This window comes from Sarcophilus harrisii, chromosome 5, assembly GCF_902635505.1.
Source record: "Sarcophilus harrisii chromosome 5, mSarHar1.11, whole genome shotgun sequence".
NCBI classification, from domain to species: Eukaryota; Metazoa; Chordata; class Mammalia; order Dasyuromorphia; family Dasyuridae; genus Sarcophilus; species Sarcophilus harrisii.
Genome location: NC_045430.1, coordinates 281,911,268 through 281,935,924, shown reverse-complemented (window position 1 = coordinate 281,935,924; position 24,657 = coordinate 281,911,268). Strand labels below are relative to the sequence as shown.

General features: G+C 37.3%; 1 protein-coding gene across 5 annotated transcripts in view; it reads right to left on the bottom strand.

The window, feature by feature from the left end:
- DGKB (diacylglycerol kinase beta) overlaps window positions 1-24,657 on the bottom strand; it is a 687,380-nt gene that overhangs the window by 456,648 nt on the left and 206,075 nt on the right. For 4 of the 5 annotated variants that reach the window (XM_031940700.1, XM_031940702.1, XM_031940701.1 and 1 more), the window contains one exon: window positions 7,325-7,465. In XM_031940700.1, coding sequence (XP_031796560.1) covers window positions 7,325-7,465 — 141 coding nt within the window. Of the gene's footprint in view, window positions 1-2,111; window positions 3,010-7,324; window positions 7,466-24,657 lie in introns of those variants that run through there. The other variant, XM_031940704.1, reaches the window with a different exon arrangement.

The window sequence follows — 24,657 nt, the reverse complement described above, 5'->3', positions numbered from 1 at the left end:
ATTTGTTTTAGCATAATAAATGGGAGGACTGGTAAACAATCAGATCTATTGACAGGAGGGTTCATGAATAAAGACAGGCAGACAGACATTTATCCAAAATAGATATGGGAAAATTCAAGTAATCTTGGTCTACTTATAAAAAGGTGTATGTAATTATCAATATTCATTCACTATACAAATAACTGAGCCTTCCTAGTACATTTATTTATAGGAGCAGGAAGAATATTATTCATTTTTATTATGTCTCTTGTCATTTCCACATATGACATTTTTCACATTGTTCTTGGTAGTGAAACCAAGTCACTGGCAGCTCAAGCTAGTGACCAGTCAGGGAGATTTCGGTCTGAATTAGCCTCTGACTCAGAGTCTCTGATTCAGTCTGTGTGACCCTTGACAAATCACTTAATTTCTCAGTGGCCAAGTACTCTAAAGACTAGAAATGATGAAGAATTTAGCAAATGAAATCATAGCTCTGCATCAGCAAAGTGGCGCCATTTTCCCAAATAGTTGATCATACTTCCTAATTTAATGGAAGCAGTTTTAAATAGTATTTTATACAAACTCACATCCTTAAAAGTAACAAAATGCCTTTCCTTGGGGAGGTTTCACTGTAGCACTTGAATGATTTGTTTGCCTGTCAGTTAGGAAAGGTGTAGCTAACATAGCTGGAAAAAGCAACATTTATCAACACAATTCACATACCAGGATGCTTGGGCCCAGAAGTTGATGTCAAAGTTTCCTTGACAATTTGTTAAGCAAGGGATTTGTTATTCATTAAAACCTGCTAACTAAACTTTATCCAGTGATTGGAAAATGGGAAAAGATGGGTGGAAGGCTCACTAGAGAATGCTGATGAATGCTTGCTACAAAGGAAATATATAGGTATAGATATATGTATGTATCTATGTATATGTATATATATATACATATACATAAATATATTTACACACACACATATATATATAATTTTGGGAATTTTAAGATTCATTCTTTCATTTTTTTCTTTCATTTGAACTGGGCTTTGTCTAAATTAAAAAAAGATGCTTACCATGTGTGATGACTTTTCCAGTAAAGAATAATCAAAAGACTCATCATATTGCTTATTTCAGGAGTTATTCCAGTGATAGTCTCAGTAAGTTCCCAGAGGATGAGATTCTATCTCAATATTTTTGGAATGTTCATAGAGAAAAACTGTTTATGAATATAGGCACAAAATGCAGTTCATCTGATTTAATATTCAATATGGCATCTAGGTGGATACACCTTCTTCAATATTTCCTCCATCTCCCTTGTTGCTACTATTCAATCATTTCAGTCATTTCTCACTCGTAATTTCATTTCGGATTTTGTTGACAAAAATACCAGAGTGTTTTTTTTTTCATTTCCTTTTCGAGCTCATTTTATAGATGAGGAAACTGAGGCAAACCAAGTTAAATGAGTTGCACAGGATTATGCAGCTAGTAAGTATCTGAAGCCAAAGTTTTCCTGACTCCAGACCTGCTGCTCTGCTCACTCCATCTCTCCCCTCCCAGCTCTGTTTATAAGCATATACATAAAGACAGGGCACATCCCCACACAAAAGATCATACCCAAAATAATTCTGATGGCATGCACAAACATGGAATTACATATGAGTATGTATGGATATACATCTGTGTATATGTACTCATACAATTATGTATGAGTATGTATATGTATGTATATAAATGTATATGTATATATGATGAATGTATTGTTTGTATGTACTTGTATACATATATAGAGAGATAGTTAAGGAATGTATATATAAAGGTGATGCATGCAAATATTTGCATATACACCAATATTTAATCTGTCAGACAGATCTACATCAAAAACACAGAGGAAAGACACATCCCTAGCGAGTCAAAAACGCTAGTCCTCCAATATCTTCTATGAGGTCTTGTCAATTAATCTTAAACAAATCACTTACTCCCTTTGAGGTCAGCTTTGCCATCTATAAAATAGGGCAAGGGGGAGGCATATACCCTATGTAACTCCCAGGACTACTGTGAACAAAGCATTTTGTAGAGTTTCAAAAAACTCATGGTGGTATGAGCTGCCCCCATCTTTTATAATATTCACTTCTATACCTGGGTATAGGTAAAAAGAGTCTTGGTTCTAGTAGCTCTCCCACCTTCATGCTTTTGTATTTATTTGAGGACTTTTGCACAAGTGAATGAAATAGCTGCTTCTTGTAGGTGCAGACAAATATTTTAAGTGGTTAGGAGTGCTCGCTGAAAGTAGCCTTGATACAGTTCCAGGTGCAAATAGCGATGCCTGAGGGATGGAAACTGGCTCATCTTGCTCTTTCAAAGTCTGATTTTTCTTGGATCTTGATTCTGTCATGCAACATATTGATCTCTCCTCTCTGTTATCTTCTGAAAGCATATCATCTACTCCTTCATTCAAGTCTTTAGCAAAGATGTTGAATTGAGAGCCATTTGATGGAGTACTGTGATCCACCAAGTGTCTAAATCATCAAAAACTTTTCTCTTCTGCAGATCTGATCGTCTTCAGTGAATTCCAGTGTCTCTTATGGGAAGGTTTTTATCAGGTGGATTTTATCGGTACTAATATAGGGAAGGTGAGAACATCTTCCTCACCCCATCATCTCTGATCTTCCTTTCATGTAGGATGACAGGTGGCGAGGAAGTACTCTTGTAGCCATTAGGAAATATGAATGAAACATCCAGGCAATCTTGGACTAGTGCCATAATTTCACTCAACTGCAAAAAGTTATAATAAGAGGAGATGACCTTGTTCTGATTTTCCCAGGTACCAATTTGCGGGCAGTGGGCAGACACAGATGCTGTGTATTGGCTAATTTCTTCCTTTTTGGGGGGCTAGTTGATTTGGATTGAATCACTCAGGAGTCCTCAAACTATGGCTGTGGGCCAAATGCAGCAGCTGAGGACTTTTAACCCCCTTGCCCAGGGATGTGAAGTTTCTTTAGTTAAAGGCCCACAAAACAAAGTTTTTGTTTTTACTATAGTCCGGCCATCCAACAGTCTGAGGGACAATGAACTGGCCCCCTATTTAAAAAGTTTGAGGACCCTTGCATCTTTTAATGAGAGGGAGAATAGTATTTCAACCTTTTTACCTCCTGGCCCTCCATTATGACAACTGATCACACAGAACAAAGAGATATGATCACAATTGTTCAGCAACTCAAGCCCCAGATGATCTTCCACAGATTTGTATGTTTTTTTCTGAGCATAACGGACTCAACAGTAGTCTGAGATGAATATTTGCAGCTTTGGCAGGAACCTTATGATATTAAAACATTAGGAGATCTTTAAAATGGGTGCTGGTTTCCCAGTAGCGGATGACTTTTGACTTCTTAAGAAAGAAAATGACCAATGTCATTGTAATGAGCTATGCCTGCTGTCTTGCCTGAAGCCATGGACCTTAAGTGAGCTACACAGTGTTTATACATAAGATGTAAAGATGAAATCTCCAGGAAGCAGTGAACAAATTGTTCCATACTCCCCAATTCATATATTGTTAATGTTTCAAGTTTTGATCCCATCTCAAGGACAATATGAAGGATGGAGTTACTATTTCATCATTTAAGGATTTGTCATTGTGTGATTATGAGTCTTTTGTTATATAAATATTTATTGGGGGTTGAAAAGGAGGAAAAGTAAGAAGTCATAAATGCGGGAGATATTAATGATGAAGCGAAGGAGAAGGAAAACAGGGAAGAGGATGAAGAAAAAGAGAAAAGGAGGAGGAAGAAAAAGAGGAAAGAATAAAGAGGGGGAAAAAGACGAGGAAAAGGAGAATCTATTTTGATTAACTCTAAACTTGAACCAAATGCTATATAAAGCCAGACCAAGCAAAGCAGAACACTCCATAACTGGAGGAAACTGGTCTACAAGAGTTGAACTTCAGAAAGACTTGAAAATAAATACAACCACAGAATCTTTCATTTCATGTATCCATTAACATTTGTGTGTCTGCTTAGTCATATGTGAATATTTGAAATAAGGATGTTCTTGGGGGTTGTTAAGAGAGGAAGTATTGTCTAATAGACAGCTTAAATACAATGTTCAACTTGGAACCAGGGAGATCTGGGTGCAGATTTTATTTTAATTCCTATTTGTGTGATCCAAGGCAACTCATTAAATATCTCTTACCCTCTTTTATCTCTTCTATTAAAAAAAGAAAAAAAGATAACTTTAGTCCCTACACCACAGGTTGTAAGAAACCTGTGATGAAAGCTCCAAGCATAATTCTTCAGAAAGAGTAGATGCTCAAAAAATACTTGTTGAATGAACAAATGAATTAATGAATAAAATTAATCTGTAGGCAGGAAATATACATCCACAAAATGATTTTTTAAAAAGCCTTTCCTTAGTAATTGGTCTGTCACCATTATGTGAGGGCACTCATTATTACATTAAGTGATGAGATTAAAGTAGTCATTTAAAATCTAATGAAAATCTCCATGGGAGGTAAAGGAAGTAGAATAAGTTGTTTAAAAAAATATTTTAAATACAGTGATGATTTAAGGAGGGAATGAAAAAAATGAAGGGATAGAAAAGATAAAAACACATGGCAAATAGCCAGGAATCTGAAACTTTTGAATCACAGAATCCCTTTATACTCTTTAATATTACTGAGGAGCCCAAATTGCTTTCTAGAGTGTATCTTTTAAATATTGATATTTTTTACCACATTAGATTTTTTTTTAATTTTAAGTGTTAGTACAAAAATAGTTTAAGTCCATGAACTCCTTGAAAAGAGGGATCTGTTATCTTAAGGACTTCCCAGGTCACACTTTGAAAACCAGAGAGGAAAGTACCAGAAGGATGATGCTGAACCATGAAATAGTAAGAGAGTAGGTTGAAAGTATTATTGAAATGGAGAGAGCAGGTTTGAGGAGACTAAAGAAGCTAGTGAAGGAAGAATGGTCCTGAGTCCCTGGGGATTCAGAAGCACAAGATAATTGGAAACAATATATTGAAAAATGAAGCCTCATTTGGCCAGGTGGCCAAGAATAGACCTGAAGGTAAGGAAAAAAATGGAATGATAAGATTTAAAATGCAAAGGGACCTGAGTGGCCGCCAGCCCCACACAAAGGCAACAGAAGCCCAGAGTCAGGCAACCATCTGTCTGAGTTTACCCTGTTAATGAAATGCCAAGGTCTGAATTAGCTTGGCCTTTAGAGTCAACCCAGGGTACTGTGCCACATGGTTTCTTCAAGTACAAATTATAATGTTTGGTTGTTTTTTCACTTCTTCATGTGAAACAATTTCCCAATTCTACCTCTCTCTACTTTCCGCACACAGTATATTCCTCTTTCTCATCCCTCAGTATCCCTTAGAAAGATGGCAGAGAGTTTGTAAAACTGGAAAGGACGATGAGTCTCTGTTGAAATGTATTGCACTGGAGGATTGACTGTTTTTTCAGCACAAAGCATGTACTTAGATACACACACACACACACACACACACACACACACACACACACCAAGTACTTCAAGGAAAGAAGAAGATAAAGTCGTCCAGCTATATGACTCACTCTTGGCTACCAGGGTGAATGAAATTTCCCCCAATACATAGTGTAGCTACTGAGTCGTAGCCATTAAGATCTCAGGAAAAGCCGTATACTCCTCCTGGGGAAAATCTTCCTAGAGAATTGAGGAGAATGGGGACAATAGAACCCCACCCCCTTCCCAAAATGAGAAAGGGAAATTATATTTCTAAAGGGATCATCCACCAGCGGGCAAATCTACCTTCCCCAAATGGCAAACCTATTATGGACCTGCCGGACGTTAGAGATACAGAAGCAAAAAGAGAGCGGTTGCTTCACCCAAGAAACTCCCATTCTATTCCATTCTATCAGCTTGGACTAGACACATCATAAGATTGGCTGCAGAGAGAAGTGGCTGCTGTCAGGGAACTCTGGGATAAACTCTGGTGGCAGGACATCGTGGGCATCTGGAGATAAGCTCAGTACCAACTTTAGCAGATATTGGGGAGTTGCTTCTTGTGGCAGGAAAGAACATCATCCTAGGGTCAGTGATACACTGAGGCACTGAGCTAGTTCTGAGCCATAAGCTAAGTAACGCACCAGCCATGATGGACCAAGTACATATTGTGTTGCACTGAGTCTCATTCTCCAGCAGAGGGAAACCCTTCTCTACAGTTGACCTCAAGATTCTTTAGCCTTCCAGGCTTTTAGATTCTCTGTAAATGCTGAATAATCTGATCCAGCCCATGGGGGACAGTTTAAACTGTGAGCAGCCATCCACAGAATTGTCACCCGGATGTCTGGATTTTAGGGCAGCAAATAAAGCCATCACCATCCCTCGCTGGCCCACTGAGATGCCACTTGTCTGGCACTCACAAGGTGTTGGCGTGTGAACCTGTTAGGCAGCTCACATTCCCAGCAAAGGGAGAGAAGGGATGATGATACATGATGAACAGTATTCCTTATGGTGGAAACTGACTGACTGGAATATCAGAAATTGATGAGCTCCAATTGGCCACCCCGGAGGATGTCCCTCCAGCCCAAACCTAGATGCCTCCAAAGGAAGGCTGACTTTGTATAACAGATTAGAGGGCAGATTAGACTTCCAGTGACCAGGAAGTTGGACTGGGACACACAGATCTTATCCCCACTCATCATGGATGTCTGCTCAATGGAATCCAGACCAGAACTGACCCCCTAGGGGATTCAAATTAGTCCCACTGTCATTAGAAGGGGACTTTACCCTCAGCACGGGGGGGTAATCATCAGCAAGTTTGGGGGTTTCAAATTTGACACAATGATAAATGTGCATTCACCTCCCTCTTGCCATCAGGTCCCCAGTCCCAGGGCCATAACTAAGGAAAAAAAAAAAAAAAGCTGCAAGAAAGTTGCCTGGGGCCTAAGGCACTCTGGGTTTCCAGGACAACTGGAGAGATGGGGTTGAACAAGTGAGTCCTCAGACCATCAAAAGATAAATTACTGAAGACTCAGAGACCCCTGGATATTAAGCCAGTGGTTTGGAGCCAGGGTCCTCCAGACACCACAAGATCACTGCTAAGGACTAAGGTAATGGGAAGATTTGAGAAGATCAAATTCTGGCGCAAGAGGGCTACTTTTACAGTATCTATTGATTCGAGCTATTCTTGATAACAAGGCACTGCTCTGGGGATGGATAAATTGATTTGATTTGACTTGATTTGTACTATCTGAAGGAGGAAGAATGTTCCAGCTCTCTCTAAATCCATTCACCCTGTGATAAAGCCCTGATGGACCCACCCTCGTTATGCTACCCTTCCCAACTCATTGTATGAAATAGGCAACTTACACTCTAGTTTGTCTTCAGGTCTTCCTCTTTCAAGCAGAGACAAGTAGCAGACAATATCTTTCAGCTGGATGACTTGTGGTAAATGCAAACTGGCTGGAGAAGTGTGGGGAGGAGTCACAGCACCTTTATTCATCCGCAAACCTGGAAAGAAATAAATCCATTTTGATTTTTTTTTCTATGCTCAGTGCTTCCAGATGCAGAATTAAGAATGGTATCCAATAGCCTGGTCTGTGCAAAGACCTCATTAATGATTCAAAAAGCCTGGAGTAAAGAGAATCAGAGATTAAATGGAGGAGCCCCGATATTTGGAGAACAACCAAAAGAACCCTGGGCCAGGAAAAATCAGAACTAAATATAATCACGCTAAATTATAACCAATAAGGAAATGAGTGAATAATATAAACTTATCTCAAGTGATTTCGAGAAAGAGCTGGGCACACTTGGCAATTTTGAAAGTTTTTTTTTTTCCCCTTCTTTAGATTAGTGCTATGAAAATTACTAGCAGACCAAGAAACAAAAACAGTATTCTGAAGGGAAAAAAAAAGCTACTGCTAATGAATGAACACATTCTCCCACAAGTTCTGACAGAAGTTATTTAAAAACAAAAATAAAAACAAAAATGAAAACATTCTGGGACCTGCACACAAAAGTAATATGCTGACCTTTGTTACTTTAGTGATTACAAGAAGAAGGATCTTGAAAAACCACCAAAACAAATGCAGATTAAGAGTGGAGATCTGCAGAAAGGCACCAGGGAAGAATCTAGCTAGAAGCACACAGCAGAAAGCTTTAATTCAGTATTGCTCCATTAAAGATGACAATATGAAAAAAAAAATAAAAAAAATTCAGAAAACAAAGTCACATCAGAAATTCTTAATATGCTTAACCACCCAAACAAAAGCCAAACATAGTGAAACTGAGATTCAGCCATGGCAAAGAACAAAAGAAACAATATCAATCAAAAATTTCCTTATAAGGTCTTGGGAAGAAAATAAATAAGAGAACAGAAAGAACCCCTGAAATAAGGAAGATGTGGAAAATTGTGAATTGTCTGTATAAGAAATCCTACATAATAGGATGAAATGAGAAAAAGAAAAGGTTAACAGTGTTAACAAAAGTAACAACAATAGAATAGTTATGTCAAGGGAGATAATAAATTTAAAAACAGCTGAAGCCAGTTGAGATATAGTTATTGGCCCAGTCACTTTCCAGAAGCACATGGATGACTAGCAAAGCATTTTAAGATTCTTCTCTGAAATAAAGCTGATTTTTGCCTCCCCCCTTTTCTCTCTCTCTCTCTCTCTCTCTCTCTCCCCCCCCCTTTCTTTTTCTCCCCCTCCCTCCCTCCTCTCTCTCTTTCTTTCATATTTTATTTTCCCTCAATAATATAGCAAAACAATTTTTAGAATTCATTTTACAATATGCTGAGTTCTAACTTTTTTCTCCCTCCTTCCCTCCCTAAGCTTCTCTCTTCCTAAAATGGTAAGCAATTTAATATAGGCCATGCATGTGCTATCATGTAGAATATATTTCCATATTAGTCACAATTATGAAAGAAACAGATTAAAAGAAAAAAAATAAAGTTAAAAAAGCATGCTTTGATCTACATTCAGAATCCATCCATTCTTGTGGTATCATTTTCCCTCATGAGTCTTTTGTACTTATCTTGGATCATTGTGTTGTTGAGAAGAACCAAGTCATTCAGAATTGATCACACAATGTTGCTGATACTATATACAGTGTTTTCGATGTTCAGTTCATTTCACTTTAAATCATTCATACAGGTCTTTTCAGATTTTTGTTGTTGATTTCTGTTTTGTTTTATTTATTTGTTCCCCCCCCCAAAAAAAAAATCTGTCTGTTCATCATTTCTTATTGCCCAATAGTATTCAATAACATTCATATTCCATAACTCCTTTAGCCAATCTCCAATTGATGGGTATTCCTTTGCTTTCCAATATTTTGCCACCCCAAAAAGGGCTGCACTTAATATATTTGTACAAAAATGCTCTTTTCCTTTTTTATGATCTCTTTGGGATACAGGTCTAGTAGATCTATTGTGTATACACAGTGTAATTGTCCTTTGGTCATAGTTCCAATGGTCAGATCAGTTTACAACTCCACCAACCGTGCATTAGTGTTCCACTTTCCCCATATCCCCTGTAACATTTATTATATCCCGTTAGAATCCTTACAAGCTGTTAAGTCATTAGAATTGATAAGGAGAATAATTATCTAATTTAGCATGGTTCAGTATGATTGATCTGATCTTACAAGGAGATGCTATGGGCCAGAACTTGAAACAAGGTACTAAGTGGAATTGATAGAAACAATGCTTGTGTTCACACCTTTAGAGAGTTCATATAAGGAAGAAGCTCTTAGGGCCAGAGGTACTCTGGGACAGACACAGAGGCATTCTGGGAGGAAGCCCACAAGCCCACTCTTGGAGGTGGAGTCAGATTCATTCACTTTATCTCATACCACCATGGTGGCTGGCCTCCTGCACTTCCCCCACTGAGACCAAGGCTGGTCTGAAAGGCTCTCCAGAAAGCTGTCCAGCCCCAGGCAAGGAAACAAGAGATTCGTTCCATTTTCCACCTTTGTGCTGGCTGGATGCTGAAGGACAAACCTTTAGATTTGAAGACATTTGGAGGGAGTGCTTGGAACCAAGTGGAGAGATAGGCCACCAAGAAAACTAACTGGGCTATTTTGGAGGAAGCAATAAAAGATCTGAACTTTTAACACCTGGCTGCATTTGGAGTGATTATTACTCGGAACTGAAACTAAGGCTGCCTCCAGAAACCTCCCCAACAAACCTGCTCCCAGAGAGAACCATTATATTTTAAAGAAGAGAACACCACAATATCCCCCTTTTTTTGGTCATATTAGTCAATTTGGAAGTTGTGTTAGTACCTTAGAGCTGCTTTAATGTGTATTTCTTGAATCAAAAGTTATTTAGAGCACTTCAAATGCCTATAGGTAGCTTTGGTTTCTTCATCTGAAAAATACCTCTTCATATTTTTTGACCATTTATCAACTGGGGAATGGCTTATATTCTTATAAATTCAGTACTCTACATATTTGAGAAATGAGGCCTTTATTAGAGCCATATGTAAAGGTTTTTCCCAGCTTTCTACATTGCTTCTAATCTTGGCTATATTGTTTTTTTTTTAATTTCTGTGAAAGCTTATAAATTTAATATCATAATTATATATTTTGCATTTTATTATGCTCCCTATATCTTGTTATACTACTAAGTGCTTATATGTTTGGTACTAATATTACTTCATTATCCATTGTCTATATTCAACTAATTGTGTATATCATTTCCTCTTTGAGCCAATTATAAGGTTAAATGCTATTACCCAACCTCTCATATTCTCCTCCCTTATAATAGGTTTTTTTCACTTCATGTGAAATAATTTACTCAGTTCTTCTTCTCCCTTCTTTCTGCATATATTGTGGTTCTCTCTCATCCCTTATTTATTTTTTATTGTCATTCCCTCAAATTCATCTTATACCCAAACTCTCTGTTTATATATTCTGTACTAATTGTACTATTAGTGGAATGATTTTTAAGGATTACAAGTATCTTCTTCCCATATAGGAATGTAAGCAGTTCAGTTCCATTAAATGCCTTAAAGTTTTCATTTTCACTTTCCCCTTTTTAAGCTTCTCTTAGATTTTGATATTGGAGATTGGCTATTTTTGTTCAATTCTGATCTTCTTATGGAAGTTAAAATCCTTCTATTTCATTAAATGACTATTTCCTACCTTTGAAAAGTTATGTGTAATTTCATCAGAGATTCTTGTTTGTACTCCTATCTTCTTTGCCTTGCAGAATATCATGTTTCATGACCTCTGACACTTTAATGTTTCAGCTGCTAAGTTCTGTGTAATCTTGATTGTGACTCCCTAATATTTGAATTCTTTCTTTCTGCCCACATAATGTAATTTTTTTGACCTGATTGTTTTATAATTTGGCTATAATGTTCCTTGTAGTTTTTATTTTGGGTTCACTTCCCTGAGGTGATAAGTAGATTATTTTAATGCATAATTTGTCCTCTGATTCCAAGACATCAGGACAGTTTTCCTTTATCTTTTCTTGAAAGATACTTTCCACATCCTCCTTTTGATTATATCTTTCAATGATTTCATTGTTTCTCATGGATCTTTCCCAGGTCAACTTTTTATTTCAATGAGGTATTATACATTTCCTTCTTTTTCATTCCTTTGAATGTGCTTTATTGATTCTTGATGTCTCATAGAGTCAGTGCCTTTCACTTGCCAATTATAACTTTTAAGAAGCTGTTTTCCTCAACTCTTGTACTTTCTTTTCTATTTGACCAAATGTACTTATTAAGGAATAGTTTTATTCAATGGATTTTTATATCACCGTTCCAATTTCATGAACTTTTTGGAAATCCATTTCTTTTCAATAGAACTATAGTCAGAAGATCTGGATTTTTTAAATATATTTTTTGAGCAACGCAATTAGGATTAAATGACTTGCCCAGTGAAGTGTTAAATGTCTGAGGATGGATTTGAATGGAGGTCCTCCTGACTTTTGGGCCAGTACTCTATCTACTGCCCCATCTAGCTGCCCCTCCAATTCTACTTTTTAAGCAATTGTTTTCCTTTTCCAAACTGTTGACTTTTCTCATAATTCTCTGGCATCACTCATTTAATTTCCAAATTTTTCTTCTTTAGCTCTTAAAATAATTTGTAAGCTCCTTTTAGAGCTCTTCTGTGAGTTTTTCATGGACTTACAACCATTTCTCACAATTCTTTGGAGTTTTGTTACCCAAAAGTGTTTTTACATTGTTGTCCTCTTCTGAGTTTGTGTTCTGATCTTTCCTGTCACCATGATAATTTTTTTTATGGTCAAATTACTTTTTTTGGTTATTTTTTGCCTTTTTGTTTAAAATTTGAGTCCTTTTCCCTGCATGGAAGGGGCACTGATTCAAGCTTCTTGTGCCAGAGACTTCAGGTATTTGTTGCTTACCTAGTGCTGTATTGATGTTGCCCTGAAACCTACAAAGAACTCATCTCTGGCACTATACTGAGGAAATGGGGTGGGAGATGAATGGCACTGCTGGAGGTCATAAGATCCAGCAGATTACCTGACACTGAGTCTAGTGCTGATGTCTAATGAGTGCTGAGGCTGGTGGGGTGTTTCTGTGTGTCTTCCTACATTGAAGCACTTGCTTATCTGGATACTGGAGGCTGTCTGTCTACTACACTGAAGCACATGAAGGTTCTTGGAGCTAGAGTCTATTCAATCTCTTGCCTGTGCTGAGGTATGTGATGAGTACTGGGATTGGAGTTTCCCAGCTCTATTGCAATGGAGCTCAGAATCTCCCACTAGTTTGCTGAGGAGGGGCTTGTTGTTACCATACTGGGACACTTTCTGTCCTGGACAACAAGCCCCCTTTGCTCTAATGAGACAAACCGTTTTTGGCTAAAAATCCTTTCCCCCATTTTTTTTGCTAGTGCTGCTGTTCCAAGATAACTTATAAGGTGATATTTTATGGTTATTTAGAGGTAAATATTGGAACGTTATGGCAATTTACTGCTTACTCCCAGAAGTCCCTGTGGTGATTTTATCTCTCTTGGCAGAAAGTTTTGCTTATTATCAGAAGATAATCACAGAAGTGGCTTTACAGAAACTAAGCTAATACATACATATATATATATATATATATATATTACATATATATATATGCTCAAGGATTTATGTATGCATACACATATATAGATATATGTGGATGTGTCTGTATGTATATGTATATAATCTATAAACATTTTAAGGAAAGGAACATATTTCCTTAAAAAAAATAAAAATTTTGAATGCTGTCAAAAGCAATTTGTTTATTAATTAATTAATGCACAGCTTGCCTAAAAGCATTGAAACATAGTGTCTTTATCAATTACCACAAAACCCTAACTCAGATCTTCATTCATGACTTATGTTTTTCAAATACAAAAAAAAAAAAAAAGACAAAAAAACAAAATCCAAGTATAGAGAGGATGCTAGAATATCTCCTTGCATTTGGTAATCATTAATTGAGTGCCTACTGTGTGCCAGGTACCATACTAAGTGGTGGGGATTGAAATAAAAGCAAAAGGCAGTTGCTGTTTTCAGAGAGCTCACAACTGAATACAGAAGCTGTCATAAAAATAGTTCTGTACAATGAAAATATAGAAGGGATGAATGGGAAATCATCCTAGAGAAAAGGCACTACAGTTAAGAGGCCCTGAAGAAGGGAGGCTATAGGAAGACTGCAGAGGTACGAAGGTGCAAGTTTTGGAGAACTCTTATTAATCAAGTGGAAGATTTATAAGGATTCCAAAGGCAATGCAGAGCCACAGGAGCAGACTGAATGGGAAGAGATAGATAAGGAATGACCTTCAGATTTCTTCTTCAAGAAGATTAACTGGAAAGTAGAATTAAAGATGAAATAGAGTGGGGAGAAGTTTGAAGCAGGAAGAGTAAGTAGTTGACTATTACAATATAATGTAGGCATGGAATGACAAGAGCCTGCATTGTGACAGTGGAATAAACAGAAGACAGAATGGGATATCTATAAATGAGAGATGACAGAAAAGTAGAACCAACATAACCTGGCAATTAATGGAATATGGAGGATAAGAGGCCATAAGGAGATGAAGATAAAATTAGGTTGTAAACCCCAAGTGACTGGAAGGAAAGTTGTAACTTCTAATATGATAGGGAAGTTAGAAAAGAGAATGGTTCTGGGGGGAAGAGTGGGTTCAGATTTGGATATACAGAATTAGTCTACACAAGATCCAGTTTGTGATATCCAGCAGACAGTTAAAGATGTGAAATTAGAGATCAGAAGAAGGGTGGGACTTTAAAAATAAATCAGAGAGTCATATGCATATCATTAATATTGAATCTATGAAAGCTGATAAAATCACCAAGTGAAATAAGACAGGAAGAGGAAGAAGAGGATCCAGACAAAGAGTAGGTAGAAAAACTAGAATTAGTGGGCATGTCCTAGATAGAGACTCAGTAAACAAAACTGAGGAGTGGCCAGAAAGGTAGAGGGAGAACCAAAAGATAAGCTCCTTCATACTTTGGACTTGAGCTGCAGAGGAGGCATGAGGGTCAGAATGGAGAGAAGGCCATTAGATTTGGCTGTTTAGAGATCACTGGTAATTATAGACAGGACAATTTCAGCTAAAAAAAAATAAGGTCAAAAATCAAATGTCAAGGTTAAGAACTGAGAAAAAATCATTTTAAATAATTGCTGGTTAGAAGAACTTCATAGTGCTTAGAAATTACAAGTGGGGAAGGATGAGTAGAAGAATGAGGATAGATGACACTTCCTAGACAATTGATCCTGAGTGAATCACATTCTCCATAAAAGTCTCAGGCAACTCTCTAAAATCATAAGAGGTGTCCGGGGTGCCAGATGTTCTTGTAAGAGTCCCCACCTAATAAAACTTCAGATACTGGAAGAGTTGATAGTAATAATGACATGTTTTTATATATGTATATATACATTTGTATGTTGTGTAAAGACAGGCATATGTATGTTCACAGACATATGAAGAGTTAGTGCTTTAGGGATATGAGATTTCATCAGTGTATGATAGCTATTCCTGATGCAGGTCACAATCCTGCTGGGCCTTGCTCTTTGTAAAGAAACTAATCCCTTGATAGGCAGACTTTAGACATCAAGACTCATTTCGGCTTGGCCTGGCTGATCCCTAGACAATCAGCGAGCACTTTTAAGGAGTCAGGGGGTCACGGGAAAACCTGTCCTGAAAGCTTGCCATCTTGGTAAGAACCACTAGCATCCATACCTGCTCTTTGACAACCTAAGCTCTTCTCCATACTTTTTTGAAAAAATCTATTTTCTATTAAAGCTTATTTCCAAAATACATATATAGATCATTTTCAATATTCACCCTTGCAAAACCTTGTGTTCTGAATTCTGTTCCTTCCTTTCTCCTCACCCATTCCCCTAGATGGCAAGTACTCCAATATGTGTTAAACATGTGCAGTTCTTCTATACATATTCCCCAAATTATCATGCATTGACAAAAAAAATCAGATCAAAAAGGGGGAAAAAATGCAAGCAAATTACAAGGAAAAGTGAAAATACTATGTTGTGATCTAAACTCGGTCTCCACAGTTTTCTCTCTAGGTACACTAGAAACACTGTTGAATCAAAAGGATATGCACTCCAGAATGGTTGGATCAGTTCACAACTCCATCAAAAATGCTTTAATGTCCCAGTTTTCCCACATCCCCTCTGACATTCATCATTATCTTTTCCCATCATCTTAGCCAATCTTGGAAGGGTGTACTGGTATCTCGGAGTTGTCTTACTTTGCATTTCTCTGATCTATGGTGGTTTAGAACATTTTTTTTTCATATGACTAGAAATGATTTTAATTTCTTCCTCTGAAAATTATCTGCTCATATCCTTCAACCACTTATGAACTGGACAATGGCTTGTATTCTTATAAACTTGAGAAAATTCTCTATACATTTTAGAAAAGAGGCCATTATAAGAACATTTCGATGTATTTTTTTTCCTATTTTATCACTTTCCTTCTAATCTTGACTGCATTAGTTTTGTTGGTGCAAAAAAAAATGTTAACTTAATATAATAAAAATTATCCATTTTGCATTCCACAATGTCCAGTTCTTCTTTGGCCACAAATTTCTTCTCCCCAGATCTGAAAGGTAGATTGTCCTTTGTTCTTCTGATTTGCTTATAGTATCACTCTTTATGTCTATCAAAATCATGAATTCATTTGGACCTTATCTTTGTATAGGGTGTTAGGTGTGGGTCAATGCCTAGTTTCTGTGACACTAATTTCCAATTTTCCAAGCAATTTTTGTCAAATAGTGAATCCTCATCCCATAAACTGGGGTCTTTGGGTTTGTCAAATACTAGATTACTATAATCAATGATTTGTATGTCTTGTGAATCTAATCTAGTTTGTTTTAACTTTCAGTTCTATTAATCTCCCCTTTTATTTTCAGAATTTCAAATTTTGTATTTAATTGAGCAAGTTAATTTGTTCTTTTTCTAGCTTGTTAGTTGCATTGATCTTCTCTTTCTCTGTTTTATTCAAGTAAGTATCTTGAGATATACAACCTACTCTAAGTACTACTTTGGCTGCATTCCATTAATTTTGGTATGTTGTCTCATTATTGTCATTCTTGTGGATGAAATTATCAATCATGTCTATGATTTGTTGTTTACCTACTCACCCTGTCTTTTCATTCTGTCTCCATATCTACAATGGGCTCTCAAATGTCCAACTTTTCCACACTGAAAACATCGACGACTCTTGCCAAGAGGGACCCTGTCTTCCCCTGTTCATCATAATCTGGATATAATAAACATTTGTGCCCACTGTGGCACAGAGTCTTATGATCTCCTCTAAAGGAGCAACTTTGTGTAGACTCCATATAATTCTTCTGCAAACCTCACTGGCATTTTCCTTAGCCAGATATCTGGTCATTATTTCTGTAGGTGCATTTTCTCAAATGGTTCTTGTGACAGTTGTTTGCAAATGTCCCACAAAATCACCAAAAGGTTCATTGGGATCTTGCTCTATTTTTGTGAAGACTTCCCCTCAATCTTTCTGTCCAGGGAGGGAACCCCAAGCTTTTATTGTAGCCTTAGAAATTTGCTCATATACTGTTATGGGATAATTAATCTGTTCTGAATTCTCTCCATACTGACCTTCACCTGCTAGTTGGTCAAAAGTGACTTGTACATTAACTCCTGTTTGCCTATTGTGTATGGCTTGAATCCTACATAATTCATGATACTCCAAAAGCCACAACAAGTTTTGTTCAGGTTCTAAACATGTCCTAGTATGGATTTCCAATCACTAGGGGTTAAGAGTTCATAAGCCAAACTATCTAGTAACATGTTAACATAAGATGATGTAGCCCCATAAAAAGTGCAACCCTTTTTCAAATCCCTATTTTTTTCTAAATCAAAAGGAGTGCATCTTCTCCTTTTTTGACCTGAAGAGTCAAGCTCTTCAATCACAGGGCATACATTTATAAAATCAGATACATCCTGTGCTTCATTTTTTGTCTTAACTAATGCCTTTTCTAATCTTGTCACAAGCTGCTTCATAGGTGGTGCTGAATGTATTTCTGCCTCTCCCCCCTCCTCCTTCTCCTTCCACCCATAAATGGTTAATTGAGGGAGGGGGGTCAGGAGATTGGGAATAATCTAATTTCTCCTGCTGTGAATTCTTATCTGATTCTTCATCTTTTTCACCTAGTTTAGTTGGCACCTCCCCCTCCTGTTCTTTCTTATTTTTTTCTTTTTCTAACACTTATATAATTTCCTAAAGCCAGTTGTATTAAATTATATGTCTTAAGTGTATCTTTGGAAATTGAGTCAGGTCTGTTTTTATTGTAGAATTGACATAATTGCTCTCCAGAGTATGATATTCCAGGCCCTTTGATCTTTTAAAGTAGAAGCTGCTAGGTCCTGGCTAATCCTGATTGTGGCTCCTTGATATTTGAATTGTTTCTTGCTGCTTACAATGCTGCTTACAAAGGGTGATAAAGAGTTTGTGTCCACCTCACAAGGCTTAGTTGGAAGAATTTAAAAAAAAAAAAAAAAGATCTTAAAAAAGAGTTGGAGAAAATAATGGGGAAATAATATGAGAACTTTGTATGAGATTTTTGAAAAGAAAACACAGAAATTATCTGAAGAAAATTCCTTAAAATAGATTTAGTGAAATGGAAAAAGAAACCAATTTCTTGAAAGACAGAATTTGTGAAATGGGAAAAAAACCCAATGAATAAAACAACTCATTTAAAAGTTCAACTGGCAAAATGTAAAAGGAGATTTAAAAAAAAAAAAAAAAAGCTTACTGAAGAAAATAATTCACTAAAAACTAGAACTGAACAACTGGAAGTGAATGATCCATAAAACATCAAGAATCAATCAAACAAAACTTAACAAAAATGAAAAAAAAATACAAGAAATTGTAAAATATCCTATTGGAAAAAACAAATGACCTGGAAAATAGATCCAGGAAAAACAATCTAAGAATTATTGGACTACCTAAAAACCATTTTTAAAAATGCTGCAGGCTTCCTTTCCATGCTGAGTGGACGTGACCAAATTCCTCATTATTCTGGGGAGGTACAGGGGCTTACTATTTGCCTTTTGTAGTTGCGTTGGAAATCTCACAGCTAGTCTGCTGATCCACTGGTTTCTGAAGCAGGACAGGGTAGTTAATGATGCTGTATTTTGACCAAAAGCCTCCTGGCAGTTTCCCCTGTGGGTGGATACCACTCCGCCCTGGGGCCCTGAGCTGCTCCTGTGCTTGGCTGTTTTCCCCCTGTGCCCATTGAAACAGACTTTTTCTGAAGTTCTTCCAAACTACTTCTGTTAGAAATTTATTATACTCCAAATATTTGTGTGTTCTATCACTCCAAAACCAGTTCAGAGGCTTGATCTGGTATTTATCTGAGGGAAGCCCCAAAAGAGCTCAAAGATCTGTCTAGTCTCTGCCATTTTGGCTCAGCTCCCCTTCTCCATACTTTGATTAAGCCACATAGCAGGGCTGTTGTCAGGGAAACCTATCTGAGCATCAGCATATAAGAGTGAGAAGATGGACGAGCTAAACAGTACTCCTGGCTTGGCCTCTTCAGCCACATTATGGAAAATATTACATAATATTCTTCTAAAGTAGTTTCAAAATGTTTCAAATCATTAAATTCTTGACAGAGTAACTGAGTGCTCTATTCCCACTATTTTCAAAGGGTTTTAGTAATTCTAACTAAATCGTCTTCTGAAAGGGTTTTAAAATGCTTAGAAAAACTCATTAAAAGCTGATGGATGAAAATCCACTAGAGTAACATAATGACAAACCAAGAGGAAGGGAATGTGAGGGAGAAATGTCATCAGAAAACATAAGAGTGTGTGTCAAACAAATCTCCAAATGGCATGTATTTAACAATTGTTCCCCAAAAAAAGACAGGGATGAGGTCACATTTCTGTGCCCTTCCTTCTGCTGGTCAAAAATTTCAGAAATGATTCTCTGATGAGAGTCTATTTGTTTTTTGTTTTTGTTTTTGTTTTTTTTTTTAATTTAGAAAGTGTTAGAGGTTTAGTCATTGTTATTAGTCTAATGAAATGTTTGCTCTAGTTGTGGTCCCCTTTCCAGGCATTCTTTAAGATTATTAATTTACATCATACATTAATCCTTGCTCTAAATATTCTTTGATGTAGCAACAACAGACTTCTGGTTCTTCCTCAACCACTATATTCCAGCTCCCAACTCTGGGTATTTTTTACTAGATATCCCCCATATCTGGAATATTCAGTCCCATCTTCTCTGTCTTCTGGCTTCCCTAAATTCCCAGCTAAAATATTCTCCTCCTCTTCAGCAGGCCACCTCCCTCATCTCCAACTCTTCATTTTGGAGCCTTCTACTTGCAACTATGACCAGTCTACCCCATCTCTGTCTTGTTAGTTGTTTGTACGTGGTTTTCTCCATTAGACTGGGAACTCCTTGAGTGCAGGACTAGTTTTTCCCTTTCCATGTATCTCAAGTGCTTTATCTGGTGACTTGCATATATAACATAGTTAATGATTGCTTGCTAAATAACTTGTTGACTGGACAGGTGGACTTGGATTTGTTGGAGAGCAGATCTTTTTAAAAGTATATCCATAGGAATAAAAGTCTCGAGAGTGAACAGTTAAGGAGAAAAAAATAGGTTACTGGTGATGAGGGTCAGAATTCCAGTGTTACCTTTTGGAGTGGTCATAATGGGACTAACGTAAGAAATGTCCTCCCAAAGAGGTATGTGGAAAAGAACTTGTGTTTGTCCCTTCTTGACCCAGAGGTCAGAACTGGGAGTAGAAAGTTGATTAATGATCAATGTTACGAGAATTTTCCTAGCAATCACAGTCATTCCAAGTGGCATGGCTTCTTCCTACATGGGAGTCTTAGAGCAAAAGCAGGATGGCCATTTTCCAGGTGTGTAAGTAGCAGTCTTGGCTTGGATTAGTCTAGGCTTCCAGAAGTCCCTCCAAATTCTTAGATTCTGCAAGGCAGGAGAGCATCAAAGATATCTTGCACCGTCTCAGCATGATCTGGAAATAACCCTTTCCTTAATGGTTACACATTGACTGTACCTGTCTCCTGTTTCCTTTCAATATAACCCAAGGCTTTATCTCCATCATAACACTAATAAGGAGGGGAAAGAAACAAAAGATAGATACCCATTCTCTAGGAAGGGGAGCTTAGATTGTAATTGGAGTGACAAAAAACAAATAAAAATGTATTGACAAATCAAATATAAAATAATTAGGAAATAATTAACAGAGGGAAAGCACTAGAATTAAGAGATTATCAATAGTATCAAAGTTGCAGAGAAATTGAGAAGAATAGGGACAGAGAAAAAGCCATTGGATTTGGGCATTCAAAGATCATTAGTAACTTTGAAGAGGGCAATATCCATGGGGTGATGAGGTCAGGAGCCATATTTTAAAATATTAAAAGGAAAGCTAGAGAAAAGGAAATGGGAAACATTGCATATAATATATGGAGCACTATGGTAGAGATTACAGAATTAATGCATTTATTATTCAATTTTCAGGGATAAAAAATGGATTCTATTTTAGGTACTACTTGAAAAGGTTTGTGGAATGGGCTATTCACTTAGACACACACACACATACACACACACACAGTTCTCCCATCTTTACCTCTGAAAATAATGCCCACCAGATTCATGATAACAATAAAATATTATTAAATTATCTGAAAAATGGTAGAGGGTTATAAAACTTCTTTAACATTAACATTTAAATCTAAAAACCTATTTAATTCCATAATGTGAAAATGAAACTGTTTTCAAGGAGGCTAAAACCATAATAATTCAACAAGAGCAATGAGGAGGCCAAAGCTCTTTTTCTTAGTCTTAAAATAATGTTTATAAAGATCCATGACAATTATTTTTCTATTGTTATGAGGAGAAAATTATTCAAATTATTTTAAAAAATTGAAAAAAAAAAAAAAAAAAAGGGAAAGAGGGAGCCATGCAACCCAAGCTCCTTTGAATGTGTATGACATTCCGATGTATTAGGATGCTTTGATCCCCTGAACATTTCGGGGAGGGGGGATGAGGCATGCTGGATCAGGAAATCCTGAGTCTTCTGGCTTTGGAATCTGGCTCAGAGAACTCTCCTGTTTCTAACTATTCCCTAACCCACCGCCCTCTACCCTTAATTCACCTGGAGATTACCCCTTCCTCTTTAGCTTTAGGAAATTCCCAGTGTAATCACTATCCTTAATTCACCTACATATTACTCCTTAATTCAATGCCCTCCACCCTTGCTTTATTTGGAGATTACTCCCTACCTCACCACCCTTAATTCATCTGGAGACTACGCTTTAGCCCCAGGCTATAGAAGACTAAATAAAACTGCCTTCTGTCTCTTACTGCTTTGCTACTATTCCAATCAGAAATCCAGGCCCCTGAGAATTCTCAGTGTCAAAATAAACCCCTTTTTGCCCATTTAACTTGGAGAATGGGGTTGCAAATTATTTTTCAAAACCTGTGACATTGATCTGGGGACCCCAAATGCTGCTAGGGTGTCTCATCCCTCCACAATTCCACATAAAACCTGGTCCACAAGCATCAATTTCCCATGTTTCTTTACCCTCTCTTTCTTTATATCTAGTTTTGGTCTGCTTAGTTTTTTCCAGTCATTGATTATTGCCTTTTAAGGTGTGGGTATGGGATCCGTAATTATTATTGCCCTGCACACATGGGTGCATTGGTAGGTAGGTACCCATAATGATGATCTACGTATATTATTATCCTTATTTCCATTTTACCTCTTGCACTTATCACAGGCAAACCAATTCAGAAAAGCTTTTCTGAAGGAGTGGAATGCAAAGCCCACTCCTCCAATCCCCCATAGCTCTGTGGTTTCATCAGGGCTGCTGGGCTGATAATGCTACAGAATGCTTGTTATCCAGAATCCCTTGAGACCCAACTCAATGGCCTCAGAACAAAAGCAAGCTTCGGGGAATGAATCCAACAGGGTTGGGCTGCATCTGACCTCACTCTCATAGTGGTTCACTTCCTCGGGAATGAATGAATGCCAGGAAAGACAGAGGAATGAAGGTAGGAGGGGAGGAGCAAATAAATGTTAATAACAAACCCTTGTTTTCTTCCCTTGGGCCCCTGCAAGCCCACAGGAGAACAACAGCTGCACTATTTCTCACTAGGTTATTGTAGAAATTATAGTAGACCCCACATCAATTCCCTGATGTCAGACTTTGGTAATGAACCTCCCAAATTTCAGCAAGATACTTTGTTCATGTTCAAGTTGCAGCTTCAAAGTCTGTTTACTCAACTAAGCATTTCTATCCTTATTGACATTTACCAGTCACCCCACTTCTGTCATCAGAATGGTATAGTGAGAGGTGAGAAGAGGTTAAAAGGAAATAGATTTCCTAATATTTTCTTTAATTTCTTTTCTTTTTTTTTTTTTTTTTTTTTTTTTGCATTGTTGCCATTGCTATTATTGTTGTGGTGTTATCTTACTTGTGTCTGACTTTTTGTGAACCCATTTGGGGTTCTCTCGGCAAAGACACTGGAATGGTTTGCCTTCTCTTCCAGTTTATTTTATAGAAGAGGAAATTAAGGCAAACAGGTTTAAGTGACTTGACAAGGTCACACAACTAGTAAGTGTTGGAAGGCAGACTTGAATTCAGAAAGATGAGTCTTCTTGATTTTAGGCTTAGTGCTTTATCCATTAAAACACTTAACTGAATTTTTTAATGTTGTCATTTTCCCAAATCCTTTCCACTTCTGGTCTCCTTCAAATCTTTTCTCATAGCAAAGAAGTACAAATAAACACAAGAAACCAAACTATTAGGGTCAGCCTACAATCTACATTCTGTACATGTCACCTCACCATCACCTTTCTAGTGAGGAAAGAAGCAGGTTTCTTTATGCACCCTCTGGAGACATTGATTTGATCAAAATTCCAATATTTCATTGAGGTTATTGATCAACTCAATTTCCAGGGTGTTAGAGGGGAAAAGATCAGGTTGCTTTTATGATTAGCAAAATAATAATAATAAAAGAAATAAATAACTTTAAAGGGGCATTTTAAACACAACAGCCTCATGTAATCTGGTATGATTGATATCCTCCATTTGCATAGATAAGAACAGCTTCTGAGAGTTGCTACCAACATTTAACAGGAACCAGGCCACTTAGAATAAACGGTCACAAAGAAAAGAAGAGAGGAAAGAGTTCAAATGAATCAGGGGAAGAGAGTAAGGAATGGATTTTCTTCCATCTTTCCAGTCACCCAAGTTCTCATCCCCCAAGTTTCAAAGAGTTCTTTTCTTCTCTCTCCCTTACTATTCTGTAAATCCTATTAGTTGTCTTTTTTTTTTCCTCATTCTATCTGCTCAGAATCTCTTGAATGTATTTTACACACACACACACACACACACAGCCACATGACCACCCCTTTCCTTCCAGACTTGATCACTTCACCCCTGGACTGCTACAGTTAACTTGAATTGGCCTCTCAGTTTCCAACATTTTCCATCTTGGAAACCATCTTGGAGCCAATGTCTACTTCATTCCCAAATTCCCATTCCTTAAACCCAATTGTGATCACATCACTTGCCTGGTCAAAAATCTCCAAGAGCTCCCTAATTCGTATAATATGTAACAACTGATAATTTGTAATGGACTTTAAAACCTTCCAGAATGTAACTTCCACTTTTTTCCTGCCTCTTTTCATCTGCTTCCATCAAAATGGTTTATAAGCTTGGCCTTCTGTGCAGTAAATTCAGTCTCAGACCTCAGAAGCTTAATGTTCACCTCCACCTCCATGTTACAACCTTGGTGGCCACCATCCACATCATCTTCGCCTGATCTCTGTAGTTGTTCTTTCTCCCTCCCTCCCTATCAAAAGTTTCAAAAGACTTTTAGAGTCTGTACTTTCCCTTCTGGGTGCATATTTCATGATTTATTCCTAAAAGAATATAAGATCTTTGAAGTTAGGGATCATTTCATTTTTTGTTTTACAATTCCCAGCAGCACTTAATTCAGTATCAGATAGACATGTAGCTAAACAGGCAATTTATGAGGCATGTATAATTTCCCAGATACTGTGCTCAACCCTGGGGATATGTATAACAGCAAACTATGTTAGTAAAAGAGCTAAATTTTAGTGAGGAAAGGTATTACATAGACAGGGGAGGAATGCTGTGTAGAGAGCAAGGATTGCCTTTAGGGTTCCCTGTTTGGCTAGATAAGGAAAAAG